The sequence below is a fragment of the Mastigoproctus giganteus genome, chromosome 11 (assembly GCF_048544385.1).
Source record: "Mastigoproctus giganteus isolate SK-2022 chromosome 11, ASM4854438v1, whole genome shotgun sequence".
Classification (NCBI taxonomy): domain Eukaryota; kingdom Metazoa; phylum Arthropoda; class Arachnida; order Uropygi; family Thelyphonidae; genus Mastigoproctus; species Mastigoproctus giganteus.
This window is the reverse complement of record NC_143585.1, coordinates 152,388,505-152,414,216: the sequence shown is the minus strand read 5'-3', so window position 1 is coordinate 152,414,216 and position 25,712 is coordinate 152,388,505. Positions and strand designations below refer to the sequence as shown.

The 25,712-nt window shown below is 37.9% G+C and overlaps 1 protein-coding gene across 1 annotated transcript in view; it reads right to left on the bottom strand.

Moving 5' to 3' along the window:
- LOC150078519 (uncharacterized) overlaps positions 1–25,712 on the bottom strand; it is a 541,829-nt gene that overhangs the window by 357,491 nt on the left and 158,626 nt on the right. The window contains exon 2 of the mRNA XM_090384590.1: positions 22,079–22,217. Within this exon, the coding sequence (XP_090240716.1) occupies positions 22,079–22,217 (139 nt within the window). The remainder of the gene's footprint in view (positions 1–22,078; positions 22,218–25,712) is intronic.

Sequence of the window (25,712 nt, the reverse complement as noted above, 5' to 3'; positions counted from 1 at the left end):
CCTACCTCTGGTCTCAGCAAAGAACAAATCATTCTGTTAAAAAGTAATCGATGATCAACAATATATATTTTTTTACTGAAACACAAAAGGTATTACAAACTATAGTACATCGTACTGCGCAAAGGATGCTGACTTGAGGTTCTGCAGATGATAATTTGTTCAAAATTCAAGTAACATCATATTATACCAGAGAACAGAAGAAGTAGAAGAGAGAGAGAGGGAGGGAGGGAGGGAGGGAGGGAGAGAGAGAGAGAGAGAGAGAGAGAGATGAATGGTGAAGAGAAAAAGTTGGTGCTTGCAGTTAACAGTCGCACAATGAATGGATGCTCATCACTTGCAACATTATGTTTCCACAGGTTTCAAAGAGACATGGAAAGTATACATGCAAATTCAGAAGAACAGTAACCACAGAGGTATCTAGAGAAGAAAACTAGGCGAAGGTAAAGAAAGCCAACACAAGAATGACAAGAAACGTCAGATAACTTACACGGAAAATTTGTTTCTCAATATGGCACTCTAGCGCTGCTTGCTCGGTAAACAGACGGTAGGTGTTATTGGTCTGGAGCAAAGCAAGAATGATATACTGATTGACAGGTAGGTGTGGCAAATGATGTACTGATTGGTGCGTGAACACAACACATGATAACATCGGTTTAGTATCACTTTAGTAGCACTCAGAAGCACTAATGGTAACTTGCCCTAATGAACGCTTTCCAAAATGATGAAAAAAGGAGGGGGTCACCTACCCTTTTTTTCTTTAGAATCATGGATGGACTAGTGCATAAATTGTTTATTAACAAAATATTAATTTTTTTTTACTGTAATTTTATTTTTAAAGACAATTGTGCAAATACACATATATCATATATCAGCAACGGCCTCCGTAGCCGAGTGGGCAGGAGCGGGAGTGCAGTAGCACACGCTCTTTGAGTAGACCGGGGTTCAAGCCCCTGACTGCTGAATACGGTCGATCTGCCAACCCGCACTGGACCAGCGTGGCAGATTATGGTCCATTTCCCTCAGCATGAATTGTTGAGGAGGCTTCCATCCTGCAGTGGGTTGATAATGGCTGCACTTTACTTTTTTTTTTTACATACATCAGCAAATATCAGCAATATATCAGCAAATACACATATATCATATATCAATCAACACCTCAATAGCTATTCACTATATATATATATATATATATATATATATATAGAATCTTTCTTTCTTTCTTTTCCTAACCTAGTGTTTAAGTTAGGTCACGAAATATAAGGAAACCTTTTCTATTATTTCTAAACCTACCATTTAAGGTCAGGTTACAAAATATAACAAACAGTAAAGAAACCTTTTCCATTTTTCGTAACCTAACCTAAATCAACAATATAGTAAAAACACTCATGAACTCCAAAAATCTGCTTTTAATAATGAGAAAAAAACATAATGAAGAACATAAAAATTAACAGAACAAAACTTTTATTAATTTACTTTTCATCAAAAAATCAATCAATGTTTTATTTTCCCTACAAATTTCTCCATCATTAAAAGATTCATCGCTATTATTACATGTTTACCATTCATTACAAAACTATTATGCACCATTCTTTACTCATAGATAACATTATAATGCCAATCAATGACTACATAGTAGCTTGTCATCTGTCGCACCCACCACCAATCATTCCATCGTTTGCCACACCTACCTGTCAATCATTATATCCTTCTCAGTTTTGGCTCCAGACCGATAACACCTACCGTCTGTTTACTGAGTGAGCAGCGCTAGAGTCCGGTGTCGGGAAAACTAATTTTCTGCGTAAGTTATCCGACATTTCTCATCGTTCTTGTGCTTGCTTTCTTTACCTTAGCCAAAAACTGAATACCTGTCACACATAGAGTGAAGTGACTATGGTATATCAGAGACAGGATGAGTCATTAATTGCAAGATGAGAGATTAATTATCCTGACTGCCCTCTTTTGAATGGAGTCCAGAAGCTTAAAAAAGAATTTGAGGACATCACTCCAGATGTAGCAAGGATTCTGCAAAGGCAGATTGTTACATAGCAAAAGAGCCCCCCAATTCAATGATGATGAAGAAAATATTTATGTTGTGCTGATGTAGAGAGAGAGATATCAGAATTCAAGGAACTCCTTAACAGAGATCCTTCATCTTCTTTGAAATCAGAGCATCATCAAAGATGAGAAGAGGAGTGTTTCCTTTACACCACTGGAGATTAGTATTCAATGAACTGGAGGCAGATATTTAAGAGCTGAAAATATTTGTAAAGGGTAAGATTTCTCTAACTGTAAAGTGAGTGGTAGCATTATTTCATCAGCAAACCTATGAACATGACTTCCAAGTCACTGAAAGAAGACTATCAATATGCAAAAGGAAAAAGATTAACAAAACAGACTTAATTAAACCTTGGGAACAGCAGCATAAGTGAAGATATTAGAAAACAATGACTTTTCAAACATCACCTGCAATGAGTGGACAAGGAGAAAGCTGTATATGTAAGTTTGACGCCTCCGTAGCCAGGTGGGAAGGAGCAGCAGTGCATAGCACACGCTTCTTGATTAGACCGGGGTTCGAGCCCGTCACCACCAAATACGGAGAATGCGGAAAGCTCAGGGAATGACCACCGCATATTCCCGGAGCAATATGGCCTTAGTTGCTAATGCTCCTAAAAACCAAATAATAACAACAACAACATGTATATGCAAATTGCAAAAAAATAAAAATAAAATACATATGCAGTAGAACCCAGATAACAAATTCCCGCATAAGACATTTTCCCCTGTTTAAGATGCATAAGACAGTATTTTTCCTTTGGTGGTGAAGGTACAGAAACCCAACAGCCAACGTGAGAACCATGAGAAACTTACTGGACAAACTGGTTTTCTGCCACCACATTTTCTCCCTTCATTCTCGGTAAACAGACTGTGCATGTTTTCAGTAGCAGCAAGAGAATTTGAGTAGGACAAACTGATTGACACATAGGTGTGACAGCCGATAATATCATAGTGTTAAGTGTTAGATTGAGGTTATGATATGTATACAGTACATATAAAGAATCTTTCTTTTCCCATTATTTCCTAGTCTTTAAAGTTAGGCAAGGAACCTTTTTGCTATTATTTCCTAACCTAACATTTAAGGTCAGATTAGGAAATAAAATGAAAAGTAAAGAAACCTTTCCTTTTTTCCTCACCTATCAGGTTAATGTAGGAAACTTAACCTTAAAAATATATAAAGAAATCAGTAATATGGTTTTTTACTAGCAAAAGCACTCATGAACTCCAATAATCTGCTTTTGTATTAAAAAAATATTAAACATTTTGTAATCGAACAAGTTAGTACATAGCATCATTTTAGTTCTTTGTAAATCACCGAAGCAGGAAAAATTGCATCGTTTTTTACATCTCATATTATGAATGCTTTTACAATGAGTTTCCCTAATAGTGCACTAACTCCAATAAGCAACAGTTCACCATTGAGGTGAACTTATTCTTGTTACTTATTCTTGGAGGATACCACCACCCACTGGGTGGTGGTATCTGCCGAGAATCCACCATTGAAGGTAGTTCAACATCGGGGAAGTTGCTGTGAATGCCATCATATTGTGAACATATGAGATATAACAAAAACAATACCATTTCACCTACGTTGGCAATTTAGTACAAACTAAAATGATACTACATGGTAAGTTGTTTGATTAGTGAATTTTCTCTAATGAGAGGCTTTTAGTGCTAAAACCTTTTTAGTATAAACATTTTCATATAATGGAAGTGACATATTGCGATTGTTTTCATCAATATCCATAATTGGACATGACGACCACATTAAGCATTAAGTTCTGATGATTGTGAACAGTTCTGAATTACTTAGTGGATTGCTCCTCTGTTTTAATGTAATTGTGACCTTTTAAGGGAGGTTGAAACTCCAAAAGAGCTAGTTCTTCCAACTTGGTAATGAGTTTAATAAACAGAATGTTAAGCAATTAGAAATCCACAGATTGAAAATGTGGCGAAGGTAAAGAAAATCCAACATGACGACCACAGCAAACTATGGGAAACTTATCGAACAAATTGGTTTACCACTACTGCAGTTTTTCCCTGCACTTTCGGTAAACAGACAGGCGTGTTATCGGTATCGGCAGCAGAAGTCAAGAACAATATATTGATTGACACGGAGGCGTGACAGATGATAACATCATAGTGTTAAGTGATTCACTGACGTTATGATACATATATATAACAATAACTAAATGCACAAGGCATAACACATTAAGAGTAAGAGTTTACAATCTATATAATATCAGTGTAGTTACACTATAGATAACTCTTAAGAAACTATGATGGTAGTGTGGGAGTCATGATTTGCTCTGTATCTCAAAAAGGAAGAGCACAATATGAGATACAGAGCAAATTATGCCTCCCACACTACCATCGTAGTTTCGTAAGAGTTATCTATAGTGTATCTACACCTACATTATATAGATACGTATGTATATATATATATATATTAACATAATGAAGTCGTTAAAAAATAAAAAAAAATGGTACAAAATATAATACAAAATTAAGAAAATAAATATAGAGCTATCATTAGAGGCAGCAAAAAGCACATTTCTCCACATGATGCCCAATGTATAACTGATATTAAATATAAATCAAAATTAATGCCAGTAGCATGGCAAAACTGTTGAGCGAAAAATAATAAATTAAACATAATAATTAATGAACGGGGAGGGAGAAGAAAAGGTAAGACTAAAAATTGTACACAGAACCTCCAAATAAATTTAGAAAATCCAATTCAAAATAATAAATCAATTTTAAAATTTAGGGCCAATTACATAAGAATTTAGCCGCACTCCCCTCAGTAGTTCCGAATTATGTGAAATATCACCAATAGAGACTAAACTAACTACAATAAAATAAAATAAAACCAAAATAACAAAAATAGACTGACCATTATGCCCCATATCAAAAGAGGACCACAAGGCCAATAATGATCAGGGAATCGCTGCATTTCAATTCGGAACTGGCACCTTATGAGGGGGGGGGGGTTGCCTCTAAATTCTTATGTAATTGGCTCTAAATTTTAAAATTTATTTATTATTTTAAATTGGATTTTCTAAATTTATTTGGAGATTTTCGGCTACAATTTTTAGTCTTGCCTTTTCTTCTCCCTTCATGTTCATTAATTATTATGTTTAATTTATTATTTTTGGCTCAACAGTTTTGCCATGCTACTGGCATTAATTTTGATTTATATTTAATATCAGTTATATATATAAAGAATCTTTCTTCCTTTTCTTATTATTTCCTAATCGAACATTCAAGGTTAGGTTATAAAATATAATAGGCCTCTGTAGCCAAATGGTCAGGAGCAGGAGTGCAGCAGCACACGCTCTCTGAGTAGACTGGGGTTCAAGCCCCTGACTGCTAAATATGGTTGATCTGCCAATCCACACTAGTTCAGCATGACAGATTATGTCCATTTTTCTCAACATGAATTGTTCAGGAGGCTTTCATCCTGCAGTGGGTTAACAATGGCTGCAGTTCACATCTTTTTTTTTTTTTTTTATAAAATATAGGGAAACCTTTTCCTATTACAGCAGACTCTCGATTTACTAGGATCAGATTAACCGAGACACTTCAAGACTCCAACTTTAAAAAAAATAAAAAATCAAAAAATTCAAGTAATAACTAGATACCATACTAGTTAATGCATTTTTTCTCCTCTGCCGCAAGCCTCATTAATTCATCCGATATCCATTTAGGCCTGAACCTTGGACAGTTTTTCTTAGTTGGTATGAAAAGCCTAGTAACCTCCAAGATTAAGTCCTATTTAGAATTCGGTAATATCATCATTTGATCCCACTGTATAGAATTTAAAACTGTCTGAGATCTCTATAGTCACCTTTACTAAAACAAAAATCCGTCCCTTTCCCTTGATCGTAGTTATATCTTTAAATAAATCCCACATCAGTACACTGTGATCACTGTCACCTAGTGGTTCCTTTATCTGCAAATTCCTAATGCATGCATCATCACTGTTGATAATTAGATCAAGGGTATTAATCCCTCTGGTTGCCACCTTGAACATGTTGCTGTAGAAAACAATTCTCCAATAAATACACAAAAGTCTTGCTAGGGTGCGAGTGTCCAACCAACAAGTTCCAGTCAATACCTGGAAAGTTAAAATCCCCCTTTACAAGACATTCCGATTTACTGGCCCATTCTATTTCTCTGCACAACTGTTCATTGTACTCATCGGTGTCATTAGGCCTATAACATAATCCTAATCTGATTTTCCCTTTCCCAGTGTTTATGTCACACCAAAGAGACTCAACATGGGAGACTCCACCCATGTCAACTAGATGCACTTCCTTAGGTTTTACGTGTTTCTTAACTAACAGCATAACTCCTCCTACCTTCCTACACTGTCTGACCTTTTTGTACACATTGTACAAAAAGGATTGTACTAAATTCCAATTCCCTAAATTCCAATTCTACACTGCTTATATTTGTGTGACACCATGTCTCTGATATACCGATATCTGCCTTTGATGTCTTGATCAGCACTTCAAATTCATCAATTTTATTTACAATATTTCTACAACAAGTGCATTTTACATGCACTTGTTCTTACTCTTAGTTACCCTAACACAGCCCATGTATTTACTTGTTCCATGATGACTCCCAGCATCTTTTGAAATCCCAAGCAACTTGCACTCTAGGCTGCTGCTCATTACAATAGAAGCAGTGCAAGAATGACTTTTGCTTCTGCCTGCGGCTACCGTTAATCTTTTAGTCTGTGAATCTTCAAAACTAGCTGTTTTCCGACCCACCTAACACTCGATAGCATCAGCAAATATTCTTGCACCCTTTCTATTTAACTGTATCCCATCCCTATAGAAGCAGTCGTTCCTGTTAGCAAGCAGAGACCACGCTGAAAAAAAATTCTAACCCATTATCCTTGCACAATCTCTCCAGGTCCGAATTGACTGACAAGGCTCTCATCATATACTACCTCCTATCGTGTCTGGGCAGAATTGCAGACACTTTCAAATTTGGCCCTAACTCGCAACTTTTTTTCAGCATTGACTTGTACTTGTTAAGTAAATCTGCAAATCTCTTACTCTTAAGGTCATTAGTGTAAATGTGTACAACAATCACCTTTACTGCCCTTAAAAGATGATATCTTCTATACAACATTATCAACTTTTGCCCCTAGCAGACATACCATGGCCCAGTTCCACCTATCCTTTTTGTATACTAAATTCCCCATCTCCCTGAGAATAGAGTCACTGACAATAACTAGTTCATATGGGACTAGCGCATTCTGCATTGGAGATTGTTCCTGTGATGTCTGATGCACATGAGTGAGCTCTGGCGTTGAGTTTGGCAGCTGAGAGCTTGATGGGCTCCTTATATTAATTTCTTTGAGGACATTTACCCTACACCTCAAACTCTCATAGATGCCCATCAGAACACTAAGTTGACTACTAATTACTTGCTCAATCCATTCAAGCCCCTTATACACCTCAGAACTTTCTCAATCCATTCAAGGCCGCCTACACCTCAATCAGATCACCTCACAGATGCCAGTCTCCAGAAGCTGCAATTTTCAGAACTTAAGCCTTTCTTGGTAATCCCAACCCTTCGTTCCTCTCACCAATCTTGTTGCCCTTCTCTGTGGCCATTCAAGGTGATTAATCTGAGCAAGAGGAAGAATCCCATTAGCACTGAGTTTGCACAATACATTCAAGGCCATATACATCTCAATTAGCTCACCTCGCAGGTGCCTAGTCTCCAAAAGCTACAATTTGTAGAACTTAAGCCTTTATTGGTAATACCAACTCTTCATTCACTAACAGAGAGAGAGAGAGTCAAAAGTGAAAGGGAATCACCAAGAAAGAGAAGAATGATGATATCCAGCTCAGGACCCTGGGTGTGCCAAGCCCATACTTCCTTCCCTGTAGTCGTTCCAGCAGCTCTACATCTTTAGCATTAGCATTAGTAGAGGCATTTCATGCAAGAAAGCAAGCTTATGCAACATCAGCCAAAAAAAATAAAATAAATAAATAAATAAAAAATAACCACTTCCACTTCACCCCTCTGTTCGTTCAAAATACCTGTCCAGCTGAGCCTTAAACTTATTTAGGCTATCAACTTCCACGACAAGGGATGGAAGTCTGTTCCACCAACCAACCACCTGCTGGCTAAAGGCAAATTTCCTCACGTCTATCCTACATCCGTCTTTTCTCAATTTGAATTTATGCCCTCTCAGGTGATTATTCTGAGCAAGAGGCAGAATCCCATCAGCATTGAGCACGCTCAAACCATTCAAGGCTTTATACACCTCTATTAGATCATCTCGCTGGTGCCTAGTCTCCGGACACTGTAATTTGCAAAACTTAAGCCTTTCTTCGTAAGAGCACCCCTTTGTTCCATTCACTAATCTTGTTGCCCTTCTCTGTACTCATTCCAGCATCTCTACATCCTTCTTGAAATGAGGACTCCAGACCTGTATACAGTACTCTAGGTGTGGCCTGACCATTGCCTTATATAAGGGAATAATCACCTCCTTATCCCTGCTAGAAAAATTCCTATATATCATCGACAATACACCATGAGCTACTCTTGCAGCCCATCTGCACTGCTCAGAAAACTTCATATTTGCCTCCAATGCCACACTGCTCCAATTTGTGCAGCAGTCTTCCATGTGCAACAGTATCAAAAATATTTCCTAAAATGAGGCCTCCAAACCTGTATACAGTACTCAAGTTGTGGTCTAACCATTGCCTTATACAAGGGGACAAATATCCCCTTATCCCTGCTAGCAAAATTCCTGCATAACATTGCCTATACACCATGAGCTACTCTTGCAGCCTTTTTGAAATGATCAGAAAACTTCATATCTGACTGACTCCACAATTACCCCTAGATCGTTTTCATTCTCCACTACCCTCAGTGCAGTACCACCCATTGGTACGTTAATCTGGGGGTTACTACCCATATATAGTACTTTACATTTGCCAATGCTAAACTTTAGTTGCCACCTATCAGGAAATAATATTGTTAACCAGTGACAACATTATTTTCCCTGGAACAGAAGTTAGAATAACAGGTCTGTAATTACCCGTGTCACCCTTTGATCCGCCTTTGTGAATTGGGAATACATTTGCACACTTCCAGTCCATGGGGACCTTCCCTGAGTCCAAGGAAGCTTTCATAATTGTGGATAAGGGTTTGCATACTTCTTTTGCTACCTCCTTTAATATAGCTATATAAACTCCATCCACCCCAGGTGTCTTCCTTATGTTTAACTTCAACAATTTCTCCTCCACTTTGATTTCAGTTCTATTACAAAATCACTTAGCTTCTTGTTAGAGTTTGATAAACTTCTTGCATTCCCCTCCTTGAATAACTGCTCATGTGTGAATGAAGATGCCAAATACTAGTTCAGTTTATCAGCTATCTAAGCTTGATCATCAGTAGTCAAAACATCTATGTTAAGTGGACCAATCTGATTCATTCCTTTCCGTCTAGAGTTTACATAAGTAACGAACCCTTTGCTATTTTTTTGCATCCTTTGCCAAAGATTTCTCGTAATCAGCATTCACCAGCCTAACCTCCTTTCTGACTTCATTACAGACTAGCTTATATCTGCCATAGGCTTCTGTGTCAGCATATAATTTATATGCATCCCATGCATTTTACTTCTCTGCTATGAGCCTCATTAATTCATCTGACATCCAGTGAAGCCTAAACTTTGAACAGTATTTCTCAGTTAGTATGAAAAGCCTAGTACCCAACAAGATTAAGTCCCTGAAGGCTTCCCATTCAGAAATCACCGTTGGTAACATCATCAGTTGATTCCATGGTATAAAATTTAAAAACTCTTAGACCACTGTAGTTACTTTTCCAAAAGCAAAAACCCTTCCCCTTACCTCATGATAGTTACATCTTTAAGTAAATCACACATCAATACACTGTGATCATCGCCACCTAGTGGTTCCTTCATCTGCAGATTCTTAATGCATGAAGAATCACTGCTGATAATCTAATCAAGAGTATTACTTCCTCTGGTTGCCTCTTGAACATGTTGCTGCAGAAAGCAATCCTCCAATAAATCCATAAAAGTCTTTCCGGTGTGGGAGTGACCAACCCACAAGTTCCAGTCAATATCTGGACATTTAAACTCCTCCATTATAAGACATTCTGATTTTCTGGCCCACTATTTCTCTGAACAATTGCTCATTATGCTCATCAGATTCATTCGGCCTATAACACACACCAACTCTCATTTTTCTTTTCCCAGTGTTTATGTCACACCACACTGATTCAACATTGCATTGTCCACCAATTTCAATTAGATGCACTTCCTTAGGTTTTATGCGTTTCTTAACTAACGGCCTAACCCCTTCTCCCATCTTGTCCCATCTATCCTTTCTGTACACATTGTATCCCCCTCCCCCCAAAATTTGAATTCTGCACCGCTTATATCTGGGTGGCACCATGTCTCTGATCTCCCATCAATATCCTCTTATGATGTCTTGAGCAGCACTTCAACTGCATCAAATTTATTTATTATTCTCCTAGCATTGGTGTACATGCAAATATACATACACCTATTCTTACTCTTAGTGACCCTAACACAACCCATGTATTTACTTGTTTCATGATAACTCTCAGCTGCCCTTGAAATCCCAAGCATCTTGCTTTCCAGGCTGCTGATGAAACTCAAAGATGGAACTACCATCGGGGTAAAGGGAAGTGTTTTTGCCTTCACAAAGGTTACTACAGTGAGCTCAGTCAGTTTTTAAATTCTATACAGCAGGACCAACTGATGATGTTAACAACAGCAAATTCTAAATGGGAAGCATTCAAGGAAGTAATCTTAGAAGTTACTAGGCTTTTTTGCCCAACTAAGAAATACTGTTCAAAATTTAGACACAAATGGATGACAAAAGAACTAATCACGCTCATTACAGAAAAAAAAATGCATGCGATGCATATACAGAAACTCCCTGACTTACGTAATACACGACTTATGGAAATTCAACATTACATAAGTTTTTGCCGGCCAGTAAAAACTTTAAAAAATTGTGGAAACATATTTTGCATCCTGTAGGAATAAATGGAAGTATCGTGAAAATACTGTAATGTGAACCCAAAAACAAGTTTTTTTTTTTTTTTTTTTTGCAATTCATTCCAAGTCCTTGGAAGTTGAAAATTTTGCTATATTACTAAGCTCTTTATCTCTCTAAAAAGTCATATTTATAATGGAAATTGCACTACACTTTCATCATTATCATATATTCCCATTATAAGAATCAAATTTGAATGCCTTTGTGACATTTTTCTAAAGCACATTTCTGGAGGTCACAACCAAATAACAATTTGCACTTTCCGGTTTATTGGGCTTTTCTGTTAGTGCATCTAATTATAAATGGTTAGTAAAACTAAATCTTATTGCATTTGAGATAATACTGATAGCTGCAGTTGTGTGGGTTTTCACATTATTATGGCAAAATGTGCTCCCCTTCACTGAAATCTTCAATCATATAAAAAAACAAATATTTTCAGCAACTTCTCTTCATTCCTATTTATGTATTACAATGATTACAGGAAAGTGATCAATGAAAAGTGCAAGTGGTGGTAGTGCCAGGAAAAGAAACAAAATTAATTTTGAAATGAAGATGAAAATGATTAAGCAGTACGAGGCAGGCAAAAGTTTTAGGTCTCGCTGCTTCAACAGTGAATACTACTTTAGGTGTGCATATAGAAGAACATGTCAAAGGATCAATGCACTTAAGATAAACAGTGATCACAAACCAGCATTCAGGTGCTATATCGAAGATGGAACAGCTGTTAATTTGGATGGAAAATCAGATTCAGAAGCGAGGGCCCCTGAGTGTAATGCCCATTCAAGCAAAAGCAATGAGTATTTATAAAGTTATTAAGGATAAGTACGGCAAGCAATGGGTGGTTTAATAGGTTCAAGCATCATGCTGGTTTCCACAACATTAATGTAAACGAAATCCCCAGTGCCGATTCTGCAGCTGCAGAGAAATTTTGAGATGTGTCAGAGAAAATTATTGATGAAGGCGGCTATTCAATGCAACAAATTTTTAACGTTGACAAGACTGCTCTGTATTGGAAAAAAATTCTGGATCGGACATACATTGCCAAAGAGGAAAATACAATGCCAGGTTTCGAGGCATCAAAAGATAGGGCCACTCTTGCTTGGGGCTAATGCAGCGGGAGATTACAGATTAAAACCACTGCTTGTGTACCATTCTGGAAATCCTCATGCATTTAAGGACATCAATAAAGCCACCCTGCCCATGCATTTCTGATCGAACCAGAGAGCATGGATAACAATCTCTCTCTCTTTGAGATACTACTTCACTCCCGAGGATGAAAAATATTGTAAAGACAACAACATTCCTTTCAAGATTTTGCTTCTATTAGATAATGCTCCTGGACATCCTACGCATATCAATTTGATTTCAAGATGATTTCAATTTGAACGTGAGAGTCACATTTCTACTGCCAAACACAACTTCACTTATCCAATCTATGGATCAGGGTGTTATTTCGAATTTAGAAGCATACTATTTATGCACAACATTTGCTGAGGCATTGTCTGCAGTAGACAATTAGAAAAATTTTACATTAAGAGACTTTTGGAAATCTTACAATACTTACAATGCCATCTTAAACATCAATAAGGCTTAGGCAGAAATTACTAAAAGTTGTTTAAATGCTGCATGGAAGAAAATATGCCCACAGCATGTAAAAGGCTTTGAAGGATTTGAAAAAGATGAATCATATGAAGAGGTTACAGATAAGATTGTAAAGGCTGCAGAACTACTTCAGTTGTTCCAAAGACATGGAGGAGTTAATAGAGGAAGAAGAGTGGGAATTATCTAACGAAGAACTTAGCGCCTTGCAGGCTGCGATAGTGAAAGAAGAAAATACTGACAAAGCTCAAGGTGAACCAAATTAGGAGCAGAGACGCTTCATCACTAGAGAGATAGCAATAGCATTTTGTGAAATTGCATTGGCAATGACGAAGTTTCAGAAGATGGATCCTTACAGAGAACGATTCTTATAAGTTAACAGAGGGTGAATGATATGCTTGCTTGCTACAAATAAATCTACAATGAAAAGAAAAAAGCCACCATCCAGTCATCCATTAATGTTCTTTCGCAAGGTTGAGCGGCCGACCCCTTTTAAATCTCCACAGCCCTCAACTTCCAGTGGTGTACTTATCAGCTAAAGACATTGATTCTGGAAATGATGGTTGAGAGGTAAAAATTACTGACATTATGCCTGTCTCCTCTCTCTTTTTTTGTAATTTTATAATTTTGAAATTATTTTAAATTGCACGCTTCTGTAATTTTTACTGTGCATGAGATAAAAAATTGAATAAATACAGTAAATAATTCTATTTACATGTTCGTTGAACATTTCCTTTTTGATTCAATCAATTCAGTGAGCACAGTTGCGAGTGCTGCACAAGCATGGGGGAAAATTCCGACTTACCTTGCATTCAGCGGAACGCAACCCTTACGTAAGTCGGGGAGTTCTGTAATCAAGTCACAAAGGAGGTTAGGCAAGAGTAAGCAGATTACAAGAAATCTTTGGCAAAGAACGCAAAGAAAAACAGCAAAAACTCTTTATTTACACAAACTCAAGAAGGAGGGGGATGAATCAGATTGGTCCACTTGATATGATGGTGTGACTTCCGGTGACCCTGTTCAGATATCTGACAAACTGACTGAGTATTTTGCATCTACATTCACACATGAGGAATTCTATAGGGAAGTGGAGAACAAAAGCATATTAAACTCTAACAGGGAGCTAAATTTTTGTAATAACTGATAGCAAACTGGAGAATAAATAGTTCAAGTTAAACATAAGAAAGGCATCTGGGTGTGGATCTATCCAGTTATATTAAAGGAGGCAGCAAAGGAAGTAAGCAAACCCTTATTAGCCATAATTATGAGAGCATTCTTCGACTAAGGGGAGGTCCCCATGGACTGGAGATGTGTACCTCCAGTCCATGTATCTGCAATGTATCTCTAATTCATAAAGGGGGATCAAAGGGTGAAACAAGTCTTTACAGATCTGTTAGTTTACCTTCTGTTCCAGTAAAATAACGGAGTCATTGGTTAAGGCAAGAAGACGCTGCAGTAAAAGTTGATTATAATTTTTTCTACTGTTGGTTTGGTTTGTTGAAAAGATGAATCATATGAAGTAATTTCTGACACTTTGGAGAACGTTTCAACTATGGCATTTGGGATCTCTGACGGGCTAATGATCCTGCTCAGGTAACTAACAAACTAAATGAATATTTTGCATCTACATTCACACATGAGGAGGTATACAAGAAGGGGAATGCCAGAGGTGTATTCAACTCTGGCAGTAAGCTAGATAATCTTGTAATACCTGAGAGTAAAGTGGAGGAGAAATTGTTGAAGATAAACATAAGAAAGGCACCTGGGGTGAATGGAATCTATCCAGTTAAATTAAAAGAGGCAGCAAAGGAAGTAAGCAAATTATGCTTACTTCCTCTGCCTTATAAGGAAGTAAATTATGGGAGCTTTCGTGGACTCAGGGGAGGTACCCATGGACTGGAGATGTGCAAATGTGACCCCAATCCACAAAGGAACATCAAAGGGAGATCATAGGTAATTACAGGCCTGTTAGTTTAACTTCTGTTCCAGGGAAATTAATGGAGGCACTGGTTAAAGAAGCATTACAGGATCATCTAGACAAGACCTCAGTTATAGCACGGACACAGCATGGGTTTGTTAAGGGGAAGTCTTGACTGACTAATTTGATTGGATACTATGATGTAGTCACAAAGGAATTGGATGCAAAGAATAACTTTGATATCATATATTTGGATCTTAGAAAGGCCTTTGATACTGTTGCACATGGAAGACTGCTGCCGAAATTGGAGCAGTGTGGCATTGGAGGCAAATTGCTGCTATGGATAAAGGGATGGTTGAGTGGGAGAAGACAGAGTGGTAATCAATGGATACTGCTCTTCGTGAACTAATGTTATTAGTGGAGTCCCTCAGGGTTCAGTGTTAGGTCCATTGTTTGTTTTCTATATTTATAAATGATATTGATGATGGTATATCAGGCTTAATGTCCAAGTTTGCTTGCAGACGATATGAAGGTTGGCAGGGTTATTAATGACACTAATGACAGTACACTGCTGCAACAGGATCTAGAAAAGTTGAGCAGATGGGCTGAGAGGTGGCAAATGAAGTTTAACATTAACAAATGTAAAGTGTTACATATGGGAAGCAGTAATTCCAAAGTAACATATCAACTCTGTGGTACCACACTGACAGTGGTAGAGAATGAAAAGGACCTGGGGTAATTGTGCAGGCAGATATGAAGTTTTCTGAGCAGTGCAGACGGTCTGCAAGAGTAGCTCATGGTGTCTTGTCAATGATATACAAGAATTTTTCTAGCAGGGATAAGGAGGTGATTATTCCCTTGTATAAGGCAATGGTCATGCCGCATTTGAATAATGTATACAGGTCTGGAGGCCTCATTTTAAGAAGGATGTAGAGCTGTTGGAATGAGTACAGAGAAGGGCAACAAGATTAGTGAACAGAACAAAGGGTTCCTCTTACGAAGAAAGGCTTAAGGTTTGCAAATTACAGTGTCTGGGGACTAGGCACCAGCAAGGTGATCTGATTGAGGTGCATAAAGCCTTGAATGGTTTGAGCATGCTCAATGCTGATGGGATTCTTCCTGTTGCTCAGAATAATTGCCAGAGTGGGCATAAATTCAAATTGAGGATGGACGGTTGTAGGATAGATGTGTGGAAATTTGCCTTTAGCTAGCGGGTGGTTGATTGCTGGAACAAACATCCATCTGTCATTGTAGAAGTTGATAGCTTAAATAGATTCAAAGCAGAACTTGACAAACATTTGATTTGGAGCGAGGGGATGGGTCAAATAAGGGTTTTTTTTTGGCTGATTCTATATAAGCTTGCTTTCTTGCATCATGTACCCTTGCTAATGCTAAAGTGGATCGTGTGGAAAAAATTCATATAGGTGTATGAAATGGTATTTAAAAAGGAAAGGCTGTGCTTATCTAATAGTGAATCAATTATTAGCCTGGAGCTATCCATGTGAACAGATCCCCCAAGGGATGATACCCATTAAAATCTAATAAATAGAAAGGAGATGGTAAAAAAAAAAAAATGGAATGATAAATCTCAACTTCAGGTACTCTGAAAGTTCAAGTTCTTTAGAAGTATCTGTCAAATTAAGTTATAGATATTTTGAAGGATGCATCTGCAAAATTCCTACAGATGTTTTAACAGGTACAGATTTCAAGCTTGGCAAGATCTCTCAAGAGGGAACTTTTTAACCTATAAGCATGGCAGCCCCTCTATTAGCAGAGGAGTTAATGTTTCTGTCCCACAAATAACAACTGTAGATTTTAATAACAGCTGACACTAGCAATATAAAATGTGTTTCTTATAAGCAAATGTCTACTGGTATTCTTCAAATGTAATTGAGTTCTATATTTCTTCTTCAGAACCTCAACAATTAATCTCAAAGGGGAGCTGCATTATTTGGCTTCAGATGGGAAGGGGTTTCTTGTTTGTTTTTCATAACCAATTTGCTTCTTACTGTGTGATGAACAGCATCCTTATCTTCATCGGCATTGATTTCTAGTAGTGATTTAACATAATTATTTACATCATCTGTATCCATACATGACAAATATTGTAGTTTATTTCCCATAGATTCTGAGTTATGGGGAATAGAATGCTGTTCAGACAAAACTTGAGGAGCAGATGATACAATAGGCACAATGGAAAATGGAGTATTCTTCGCTTGATCAACAGATTTTTGTTCTTGTGTCACTGCACAGATTGGGCCAAGTCATAAAAGAATACATTCAGTGGAATAGCAGCATCTGTTGGCATTGCTATCAACCTTAACAGCAAGTAGGATCTTTGGTTTTACTAGTATTATCTATCTATCTGTTTTCATGCCTTTTGAAAAGTCACTTTGTGCTCAACTTTCTATTTTTGAACTCTTTTTTTCTAAGTTCCCAAAGTTTATACACTTTAGAGTAAACTGGGTGCTTACAATTGCTGATTGGGCAGAGGAGAGACGTTGCTAGACAATCTGCTTAAATGTGTTCCTTTGGCCTGCAGTTTGGGCAAACCAAGTCACCATGACATCTTGCCTGAGAGTCACAACTTTGGACACTTCGAGCACCATATTGCATTTGAAATAAATGGAGGAAACAATAATTTTGGTATCCAGCTTTGACAGTACCATGCAGCTTTAGGGTACTGAAGGTCAGTAGACTGTTACAGTCACCATTATTTCAGATCAGGATTCTTCTGCAAAATTTCTGATCTTTTATTACTTAAACTACATCATCTACAGTGACATACATTATTATTATTATTATTAGCTACATGGTGCAAGGAAGGCTGAGGCTTATGCTGCAACAGCAAAAAAAAAAAAAAAATTCCCAAGATACCCTGAGAGAGAGAGAGAGAGAGAGAGAGAGTCAAAAGTCAAAGAGAATCACAAAGAAAGAGAAGAATGATGATATCCAGATCAGGACCCTGGGTGTGCTAAGCCCATACTCACCAGATGTGAGCCCCTGGGGGTCACATCATAGTATATTGTTTCCTTTACAAGTTTTTAAAGTAGAATGTGTAGTAACTCCAGCAGAGATTCTTCCAAAGGTGATCAGTTTTAGCAGTGAATACTAAGAGGGATAATAATGTGGTTGCCAGAAGTAAATCTCTTGAGGGAAACTCTTTTACCATTTTGGGAGCACTAGGACAATTTTTCTGTTCTAAATATTTTTGGATAAGGAATGGAGATAATTTGTCTGCAGGTAGTTTTGTCAGACAATGTTGTCACAGGGGAGAGGCCAGATTATTTCAGCTCATTCTCTTTAGGTAAGAATTGTCGTTATCAGGTGGAATAAATGGGAGAGATCTTGGGTGGGAAATTAGTGAAGTCCATGATTATTCCTTTTGGCACCAAGTCCTTCCATGGTGATGAAGGAGCAGTGCCATATCATGACCAAGTGTAGAGGTTAGAAGAAGAAAATTTAAATTAAAGAAAATGGGACTTTATTTCTTCTAGGATCTGTTCTTACACCTGTTAGGAAAGCAGAGCTAATTAAACGAAAGATTTCTAACTTGCAGAAAAATAAAAAAGAAAACAATCAACTGGACTGGATACCACTTTATAAAGTCACAGAAGAAATTTCTTGGCTGCATGAATGCTTGGCACCCTGGGGCTAGGGGGAGAACTGTAGAAATATATCAAAACTTCTATTTATTGAAAATTTTTAAAAAAATATAACATGCAAGAATTTGTGTTTGGACTTACCATAGCAGGCAGTTATACCAAATAATGTCACACACACACAAGCACACACTGACTCCACTCCATTCAAATATTCGTATTTACTATAAACCCTCATAATAATTTGTGGTGCTATATTTATCAAAGTATACTGCAGTAAATCCAGATATCCAGAGCGGATATCATCTTTTAAGGGCACAAAAGGTGATATAGTTGTACACGTTGGCACTAATGATATTAAGAGTAGGAGACCGGCAGAATTACTTAACAAGTACAGGTCACTGTTGAAAAAAAAAGCCGTGAATTAGGGTTGAATTTGAAAGTGTCTGCAATTCTGCCCAGACACGAAAGGAGGGAGTATATGATGAGAGCCCTGTCGATCAATTCGGCCCTGGAAAGATTGTGCAAGGCTCAAGGGGTACAATTTTTTTCAGCCTGGTCTGTACTTGTTAACAGGAGAGACTGCTTCTACAGGGATGGGATACACTTAAATGGAAGGGAGCAAGAATGTTTGCTGATGCTATCGAGGCAGTGTTAGGTGGGTCGGAAAGCTGCTAGATTGGGGGAATAGAAGGACTAATAGATAACAGTAGCCACTGGCAGAGGTGAAAATGATTCTTGCACTGTTTCTATTGGAATGAGCCGCAGCCTGGAAAATAAGATGCAGGATATTTCAGAGACTGTTGGGAATCATTGGAGTACAAGTAAACACATGGGTTGTGTTAGGGTAGCTAAGAAAAATAACAGGTGCATGTATACTTGCATGTACACCAATGTTAGGAGTTTAGTAAATAAATTTCATGAATTTGAGGTATTGCTCAAAACAACAAAGGCAGATATTGTGGGGATTTCAAAGACGTGGTGTCACACAGATATAAGGAATGCAGAACTGGAATTTGGGGAGTACAATGTCTACAGAAGGGATAGACAGGATAGGAAGGGAGGAGGGGTTATGCTATTAGTTAAGAAATACATAAAATCCAAGGAAGTGAAGCCAGTCAACATTGCTGGACAGTGCAGTGTCGAGTCAGTTTGGTGTGACATAAGCATTGGGAGAGCAAAATTGAGAGTAGGAGTGTGCTATAGGCCTAATGACTCTGATGAGTATAATAAGAAATTGTACAGGGAAATAGAGTGGGCCAATAAATCAGAGTCTTATAATGGGGGATTTTAATTTCCCAGATATTGATTGGAATTTGGGGGATGGTCACTCACACACTAGCAAGGCTTTTGTGGATTTATTGGATGATCGTTTTCTACATCAGCATGTTCGGGAAGCAACTAGAGGGAGTAATACTCTTGATTTGATTATCAGTAGTGATTCTTCATTCATTAAGAATCTGCAGGTAAATGAACCACTAGGTGACAGTAATCACAGTGTGCTGAAGTGGGATTTACTCAAAGAGGTAACTACCATTAGGGGTAATGGGAAGAGTTATTGCTTTCGTAAAGGCGACTACGATGGACTGAGAAAGTATTTAAATTCTATACAGTGGGACCAACTGATGATGTTACCAACAGCAAATTCAAAATGGGAAGCATTCAAAGAACTTATCTTGGAAGCTACTAGGCTTTACATACCAACTAAGAAATATTGTTCAAGGTTTAGGCCTAAGTGGATGTCAGATGAACTAATGAGACATATGGCAGAGAAGAAAAATGCAAGGGATACATACAAATTAACACGTGACACAGAAGCCTATGATATATACAAGTTGATCTGTAACCAAGTTACAAAGGAGGTTAGGCAGGCGAAGGCAGATTACAAAAAATCTTTGGCAAGGGATGCAAAGAAAAACAGCAAAGAGTTCTTTACTTATGTAAATTCTAGAAGGAAGAGGATGAATCAGATTGGTCCACTTGATATTGATGGGTCAACTGTTGATGATACCGCTCAGGTAGCTAACAAACTAAATGAATATTTTGCATCGACATTCACATATGAGGAGTTATTCAGTGAGGGGAATACCAGAGGTGTATTCAACTCTGGCAGTAAGCTAGATAATCTTTTAATACCTGAGAGTAAAGTGAAGGAGAAATTGTCGAAGATAAATGCAAGAAAGGTACTTGGGTTGGATGGGATCTATCCAGTTATATTAAAGGAAGCAGCACAGGAAGTAAGCAAACCCTTAGCCATAATTATGAGAGCTTCCTTGGACTCAGGGGAAAGTACCCATGGACTGGAGATGTGCAAATGTGACCCCAATTCACAAAGGAGGATCAAAGGGCAACACAAGTAATTATAGACCTGTTAGTTTAACTTCTGTTCCCGGAAAATTAATGGAGGCACTGGTTAAAGAAGCACTGCAGGATCATCTAGACAAGACTTCAGTTATAGCTCAGAAACAGCATGGTTTTGTTAAGGGGAAGTCTTGCCTGACCAATTTGATTGGATACTATGATGCAGTCACAAAAGAACTGGATGCAGGGAATAACTTTGATATTATACACTTGGATCTTAGAAAGGCTTTTGATACTGTTGCACATGGAAGACTGCTGCCCAAATTGGAGTAGTGTGGCATTGGAGGCAAATTGCTGCTATGGATAAAGGGGTGTTTGAGGGGGGGGGGAGAAGACAGAGAGTGGTAATCAATGGACACTGCTCATCGTGGACTAATGTTATTAGTGGAGTCCCTCAGGGTTCAGTATTAGGTCCATTATTGTTTTCTGTATTTATAAATGATATTGATGATGGTATATCAAGCTTAATGTCCAAGTTTGCAGACGATACGAAGGTTGGCAGGGTTGTTAAGGACACTACTGACACTATGCTACTGCAACAGGATCTGGAAAGGTTGAGCAGATGGGCTGAGAGATGGCAAATGAAGTTTAACATTGACAAATGTAAAGTACTACATATGGGAAACAGCAACCCCAGAGCAACGTATCAACTCTGTGGTACTACACTGACAGTGGTAGAGAATGAAAAGGACCTGGGAGTGGTTGTGCAGGCAGATATGAAGTTTTCTGAGCAGTGCAGATGGGCTGCAAGAGTAGCTCATGGTGTATTGTCGATGATATATAGGAATTTTTCTAGCAGGGATAAGGAGGTGATTATTCCCTTGTATAAGGCAATGGTCAGGCCACACCTAGAGTACTGTATACAGGTCTGGAGGCCTCATTTCAAGAAGGATGTAGAGATGCTGGAACGAGTACAGAGAAGGGCAACGAGATTTGTGAATGGAACAAAGGGGGTGCTTTTACGAAGAAAGGCTTTAGTTTTGCAAATTACAGTGTCTGGAGACTAGGCACCAGCGAGGTGATCTGATAGAGGTGTATAAAGCCTTGAATGGTTTAAGCATGCTCAATGCTGATGGGATTCTTCCTCTAGCTCAGAAAAATCACCTGAGAGGGCATAAATTCAAATTGAGGAAAGACAGATGTAGGATAGATGTGCGGAAATTTGCCTTTAGCCAGTGGCTGGTTGGTTGGTGGAACAGACTTCCATCCCTTGTCGTGGAAGTTGATAGGCTAAATAAGTTTAAGGCTCAGCTGGACAGGTATTTCGAACGAACAGAGGGGTGAAGTGGAAGTGGTCATTTTTTATTTATTTATTTTTATTTTTTTTCTTTTTTGGCTGATGCTGCATAAGCTTGCTTTCTTGCATCAAATGCCTCTACTAATGCTAATGCTAAAGTATTTAAAATATATAAAATAAATAATTCAAGTAGGTGTTAGTAAAACAACAGTAAAAGTACCTGCTGTGTCCCTCAGGAGAAGAAGAGTTCTGGTGCCCTCACCACATACAATTCGGTAAACAGTTTGCACTGAGATATTTGGAAAACAAGTGTCGTACAGTGCCACTACAGCATGTAGTAAGTCATTGGGAGAAGTAACCTGGAAAAGTAAATACGGATTTATAGATCATCTCATGTTGTCAAAATATGATTATTATCTTGTTTTTCAAAACCCACAATGGGCACTGCTATCAGGTGCGTGGAGTGGTGTTGTTACGAATACCGCTAGTATTCGTAACAACATATATAAGTTGTATAAGTGTTCTGATCAGGGATGTCTGAAGTTCAATTTAAATGTTCCTTGTGAGGAATATTGCTGCAAGGTTCTTATGAAGGCTCTTTGGCACCATGCTGGTAGGTGACACAGTGACTGGTTTGGTCATAACTTGATAAATATGCAACAATCCTGTCCATATCCACCAATAGTTTGTCTAATGCTTTCTTGTATATACTCAAAGCATACACCTCACACAACAAAAGACAGAAGTTTGTTCCAACAATCAATCACCTGCTGGCTGAATAAAACTTCAGCTTGTGTATTCTACAACCAACCTTCCTCAATTTGAAATTTACATCCACTAACATGTGTAGTCTGAGAAAGAGGAAAAATCCCATTGGGATTAAACTTGATCAATCAATTTAAAGCCTTAAATACCTAACATCACCTTAGAGCTGCTTAATCTCCAGATGTTGCAATTTGCAGAATTCAACACTTATTAGGTTAGAAATGGTTTAGCTATACAATCACTAATATCATTGCACTTCACTCATTCCACGGATCTATACTATCCTAAAATGAGACCTCGAGATAGAGCAACCAGAATTCACGATGTGGCCTAACAATTGCCTTGTACAGCGGAAAAATCACCTCTTATTGCAGCTAGGAAAGTTCCTAGTTATCATGGACAAAACAAACAACTGTTCTGGTAGCTTGACTCCGTACTCAGTCAACCTCTATCTGAACGCAAATTACCCCATCTTTGGCACTTTCCACTACCCTGAGTATAGTACCACACATTGTGATGTTACTCTAGGATTACTGCAATCCATATGCAGGACCTTCCATGTGTCAATCCTAAAATTAAATTGCCATTTCTATAGATCTTTTTAGAGTAGATTACTGTGATTAATGTCACTAACCACCCTGCCAAACTTTATATCTACAAACTTGCATATTAATACTGGTATATCTTCAACAATATTTTTAATAAATATAGAAAACAAGAATGGGTCAAGCAGTCAGGGATTCCATGAATAATAACAATTATTCTGTTATTCTTTCTGAGACCTACAAAGTGTCCATTAATAACCACTCTCTGTCATTTGCCCTTTAACTATCCCTTTATCCATAAAGTAACTTTCATTTAATGCTACACTCCTCCAGTCTGAACAGCAGTCTTTTATGTGCAACAGTATCAAAACCTTTCCTGAAATCCAAGAATATCAACACTATTTTTTGCATTCAGTTCCTTTCTTCCTGTAACATAGTATCCAACCAGACTGCTCAAACAAGATGTGCCATAAAACAGCCATGCTGTGACTGCTGTACAAATGCAGTCCTGTCCAGATTGTCCTGCATTACTTCTTCAACCATTTATTCCATTATTTTCCATGCAACCAAAGTAGAACTAACTGGGTTACACTCAGTCACCTATTCATCCCCTTTCATCTCTAAAATGGGGATACATCAGCACACCTACAGTACATAGGGACCTCCATGGAATCCAAACCTAATCTCATAGTTGTAGTGATCATTCTACAACCTTTTACTGCTTTTGCTGCTTCCATTAATAGAACTGGACAGATCTTATTCAACCAGGGAATATGTTTAGCTTCAATAATTTCTCTTCTACTTTACTTACAAGTAACACAAAACCACTTAGCACAGTTTTTTAGATCTTGAAAAAAATTCAGGAATCTCCTAAATAATTCCCAACATGAAAAAGTAAATGCAAAATTCCCATTCACTTTGTCTAAGTAGGATCAATTGATAAACCACCTATATCAAAGGGACCAATGTGATTCGGCCCCTTACTTATATTGTTAATATAATCAAGTCATTGCTGCTTTTCTTTGAATTCTCGGCCAGAAACCTCTCATAAACTGCCTAAGCTTACCTAACCATCTTTGTGACTTGACTGCACATTAGTTTATATCTAGAAAAGGTTTCTGCATAAAAAGATAATTTCTATGCATCTAATGCATTTTTCTTCTCTGCCACAAATCTTACAAATTCATCTGACATCCATTTAGATGTAATCATTGAACTGCATAATTGGTATAATAAGAAAAGTAGCTTCTATGGTTACCTCCCTGGTCTCCCATTTAGAATTTGCTGTTGTAACATCATCAGCTGGTCGCATGACACAGAAATTAAAAACTGTCTGAGAACACTCTAGAAACCACTAACAAAATCAAAAGCACATCCCTAGTATAGTATAGTATTTAATATAATATTGTAAATTAATCAGTAAAATCTATTAATCTTGTTAAACTTCATTGTCAATTGAAATGTACTTTTTAACTAAATACATATAACGACTTAGATTACACTCTTAACATAATTAATTAATACATAACTTGATACAAGAAGTTATATAAATGGAACTCGTAAATAATAATCAATACTGAAAAAAACATATATATAGCGTTATAACTGTGTTGGGATACAAGTTTAGGGCAATAATTTTGTACTGAAATTGAAATTTTATTGAAATTAAATCGAAATCATGATTCGGACCAGAGCAGCAAAGCAAAAGGCTCAAGATAATGGGAGTGCTGTGGCTCAGGGGAGAACTGATGGGGGCAGTTGCCCTCTGAATCACAGACTTTTAAAATGCACTGCTTGCTTGATGTTTGTGGGGCAATCAGGTACTGGACATGATATTGCCATGGGGGATGTCTTTGTGTAAAAGCGATGTAAGGAGTGTAAGGAAATCAGGCGACAATTCAGTGTTATCGCCTAATTTCTCATATGGGCCTTATGAGAGCTTGAAGGACAGGGAGGATACCCTCGAAGGATCTAAATTTAGGGGCCCATCAAGCTCTCAGCTGCCCACATCAATGCCAGAGCTTGCACTTGGTCATCACGCAACACAGTGGCAACCCCCAAGGCAGAATGCATTGGTCCCACAGGAACTAGTAGTTGTTGGTGACTCTATTGTTAGGGAAATGTGGAACATGCTTTGTAAAAAGGATAGGTGGAACAGCAGCAGGGTATATCTGCCAGGGGCAAAGGTTGATGACGTAGAGCGGATATCATCTTTTAAGGGCACAAAAGGTGATAAAGTTGTACACGTTGGAACTAATGATATCAAGAGTAGGAGACCGGCAGAATTACTCAACAAGTACAGGTCACTGTTGAAAAAAAAAGCCATGAATTACAGTTGAATTTGAAAGTGTCTGCAATTCTGCCCAGACACGATAGGGGGGAGTATATGATGAAAGCCTTGTCGATAAATTCGACCCTGGAAAGATTGTACAAGGCTCGAGGGGTAGAATTTTTTTCAGCCTGGACTGTACTTTTTAACAGGAGAGACTGCTTCTACAGGGATGAGATACACTTTAGCATTAGTATTAGTAGAGGTATTTGATG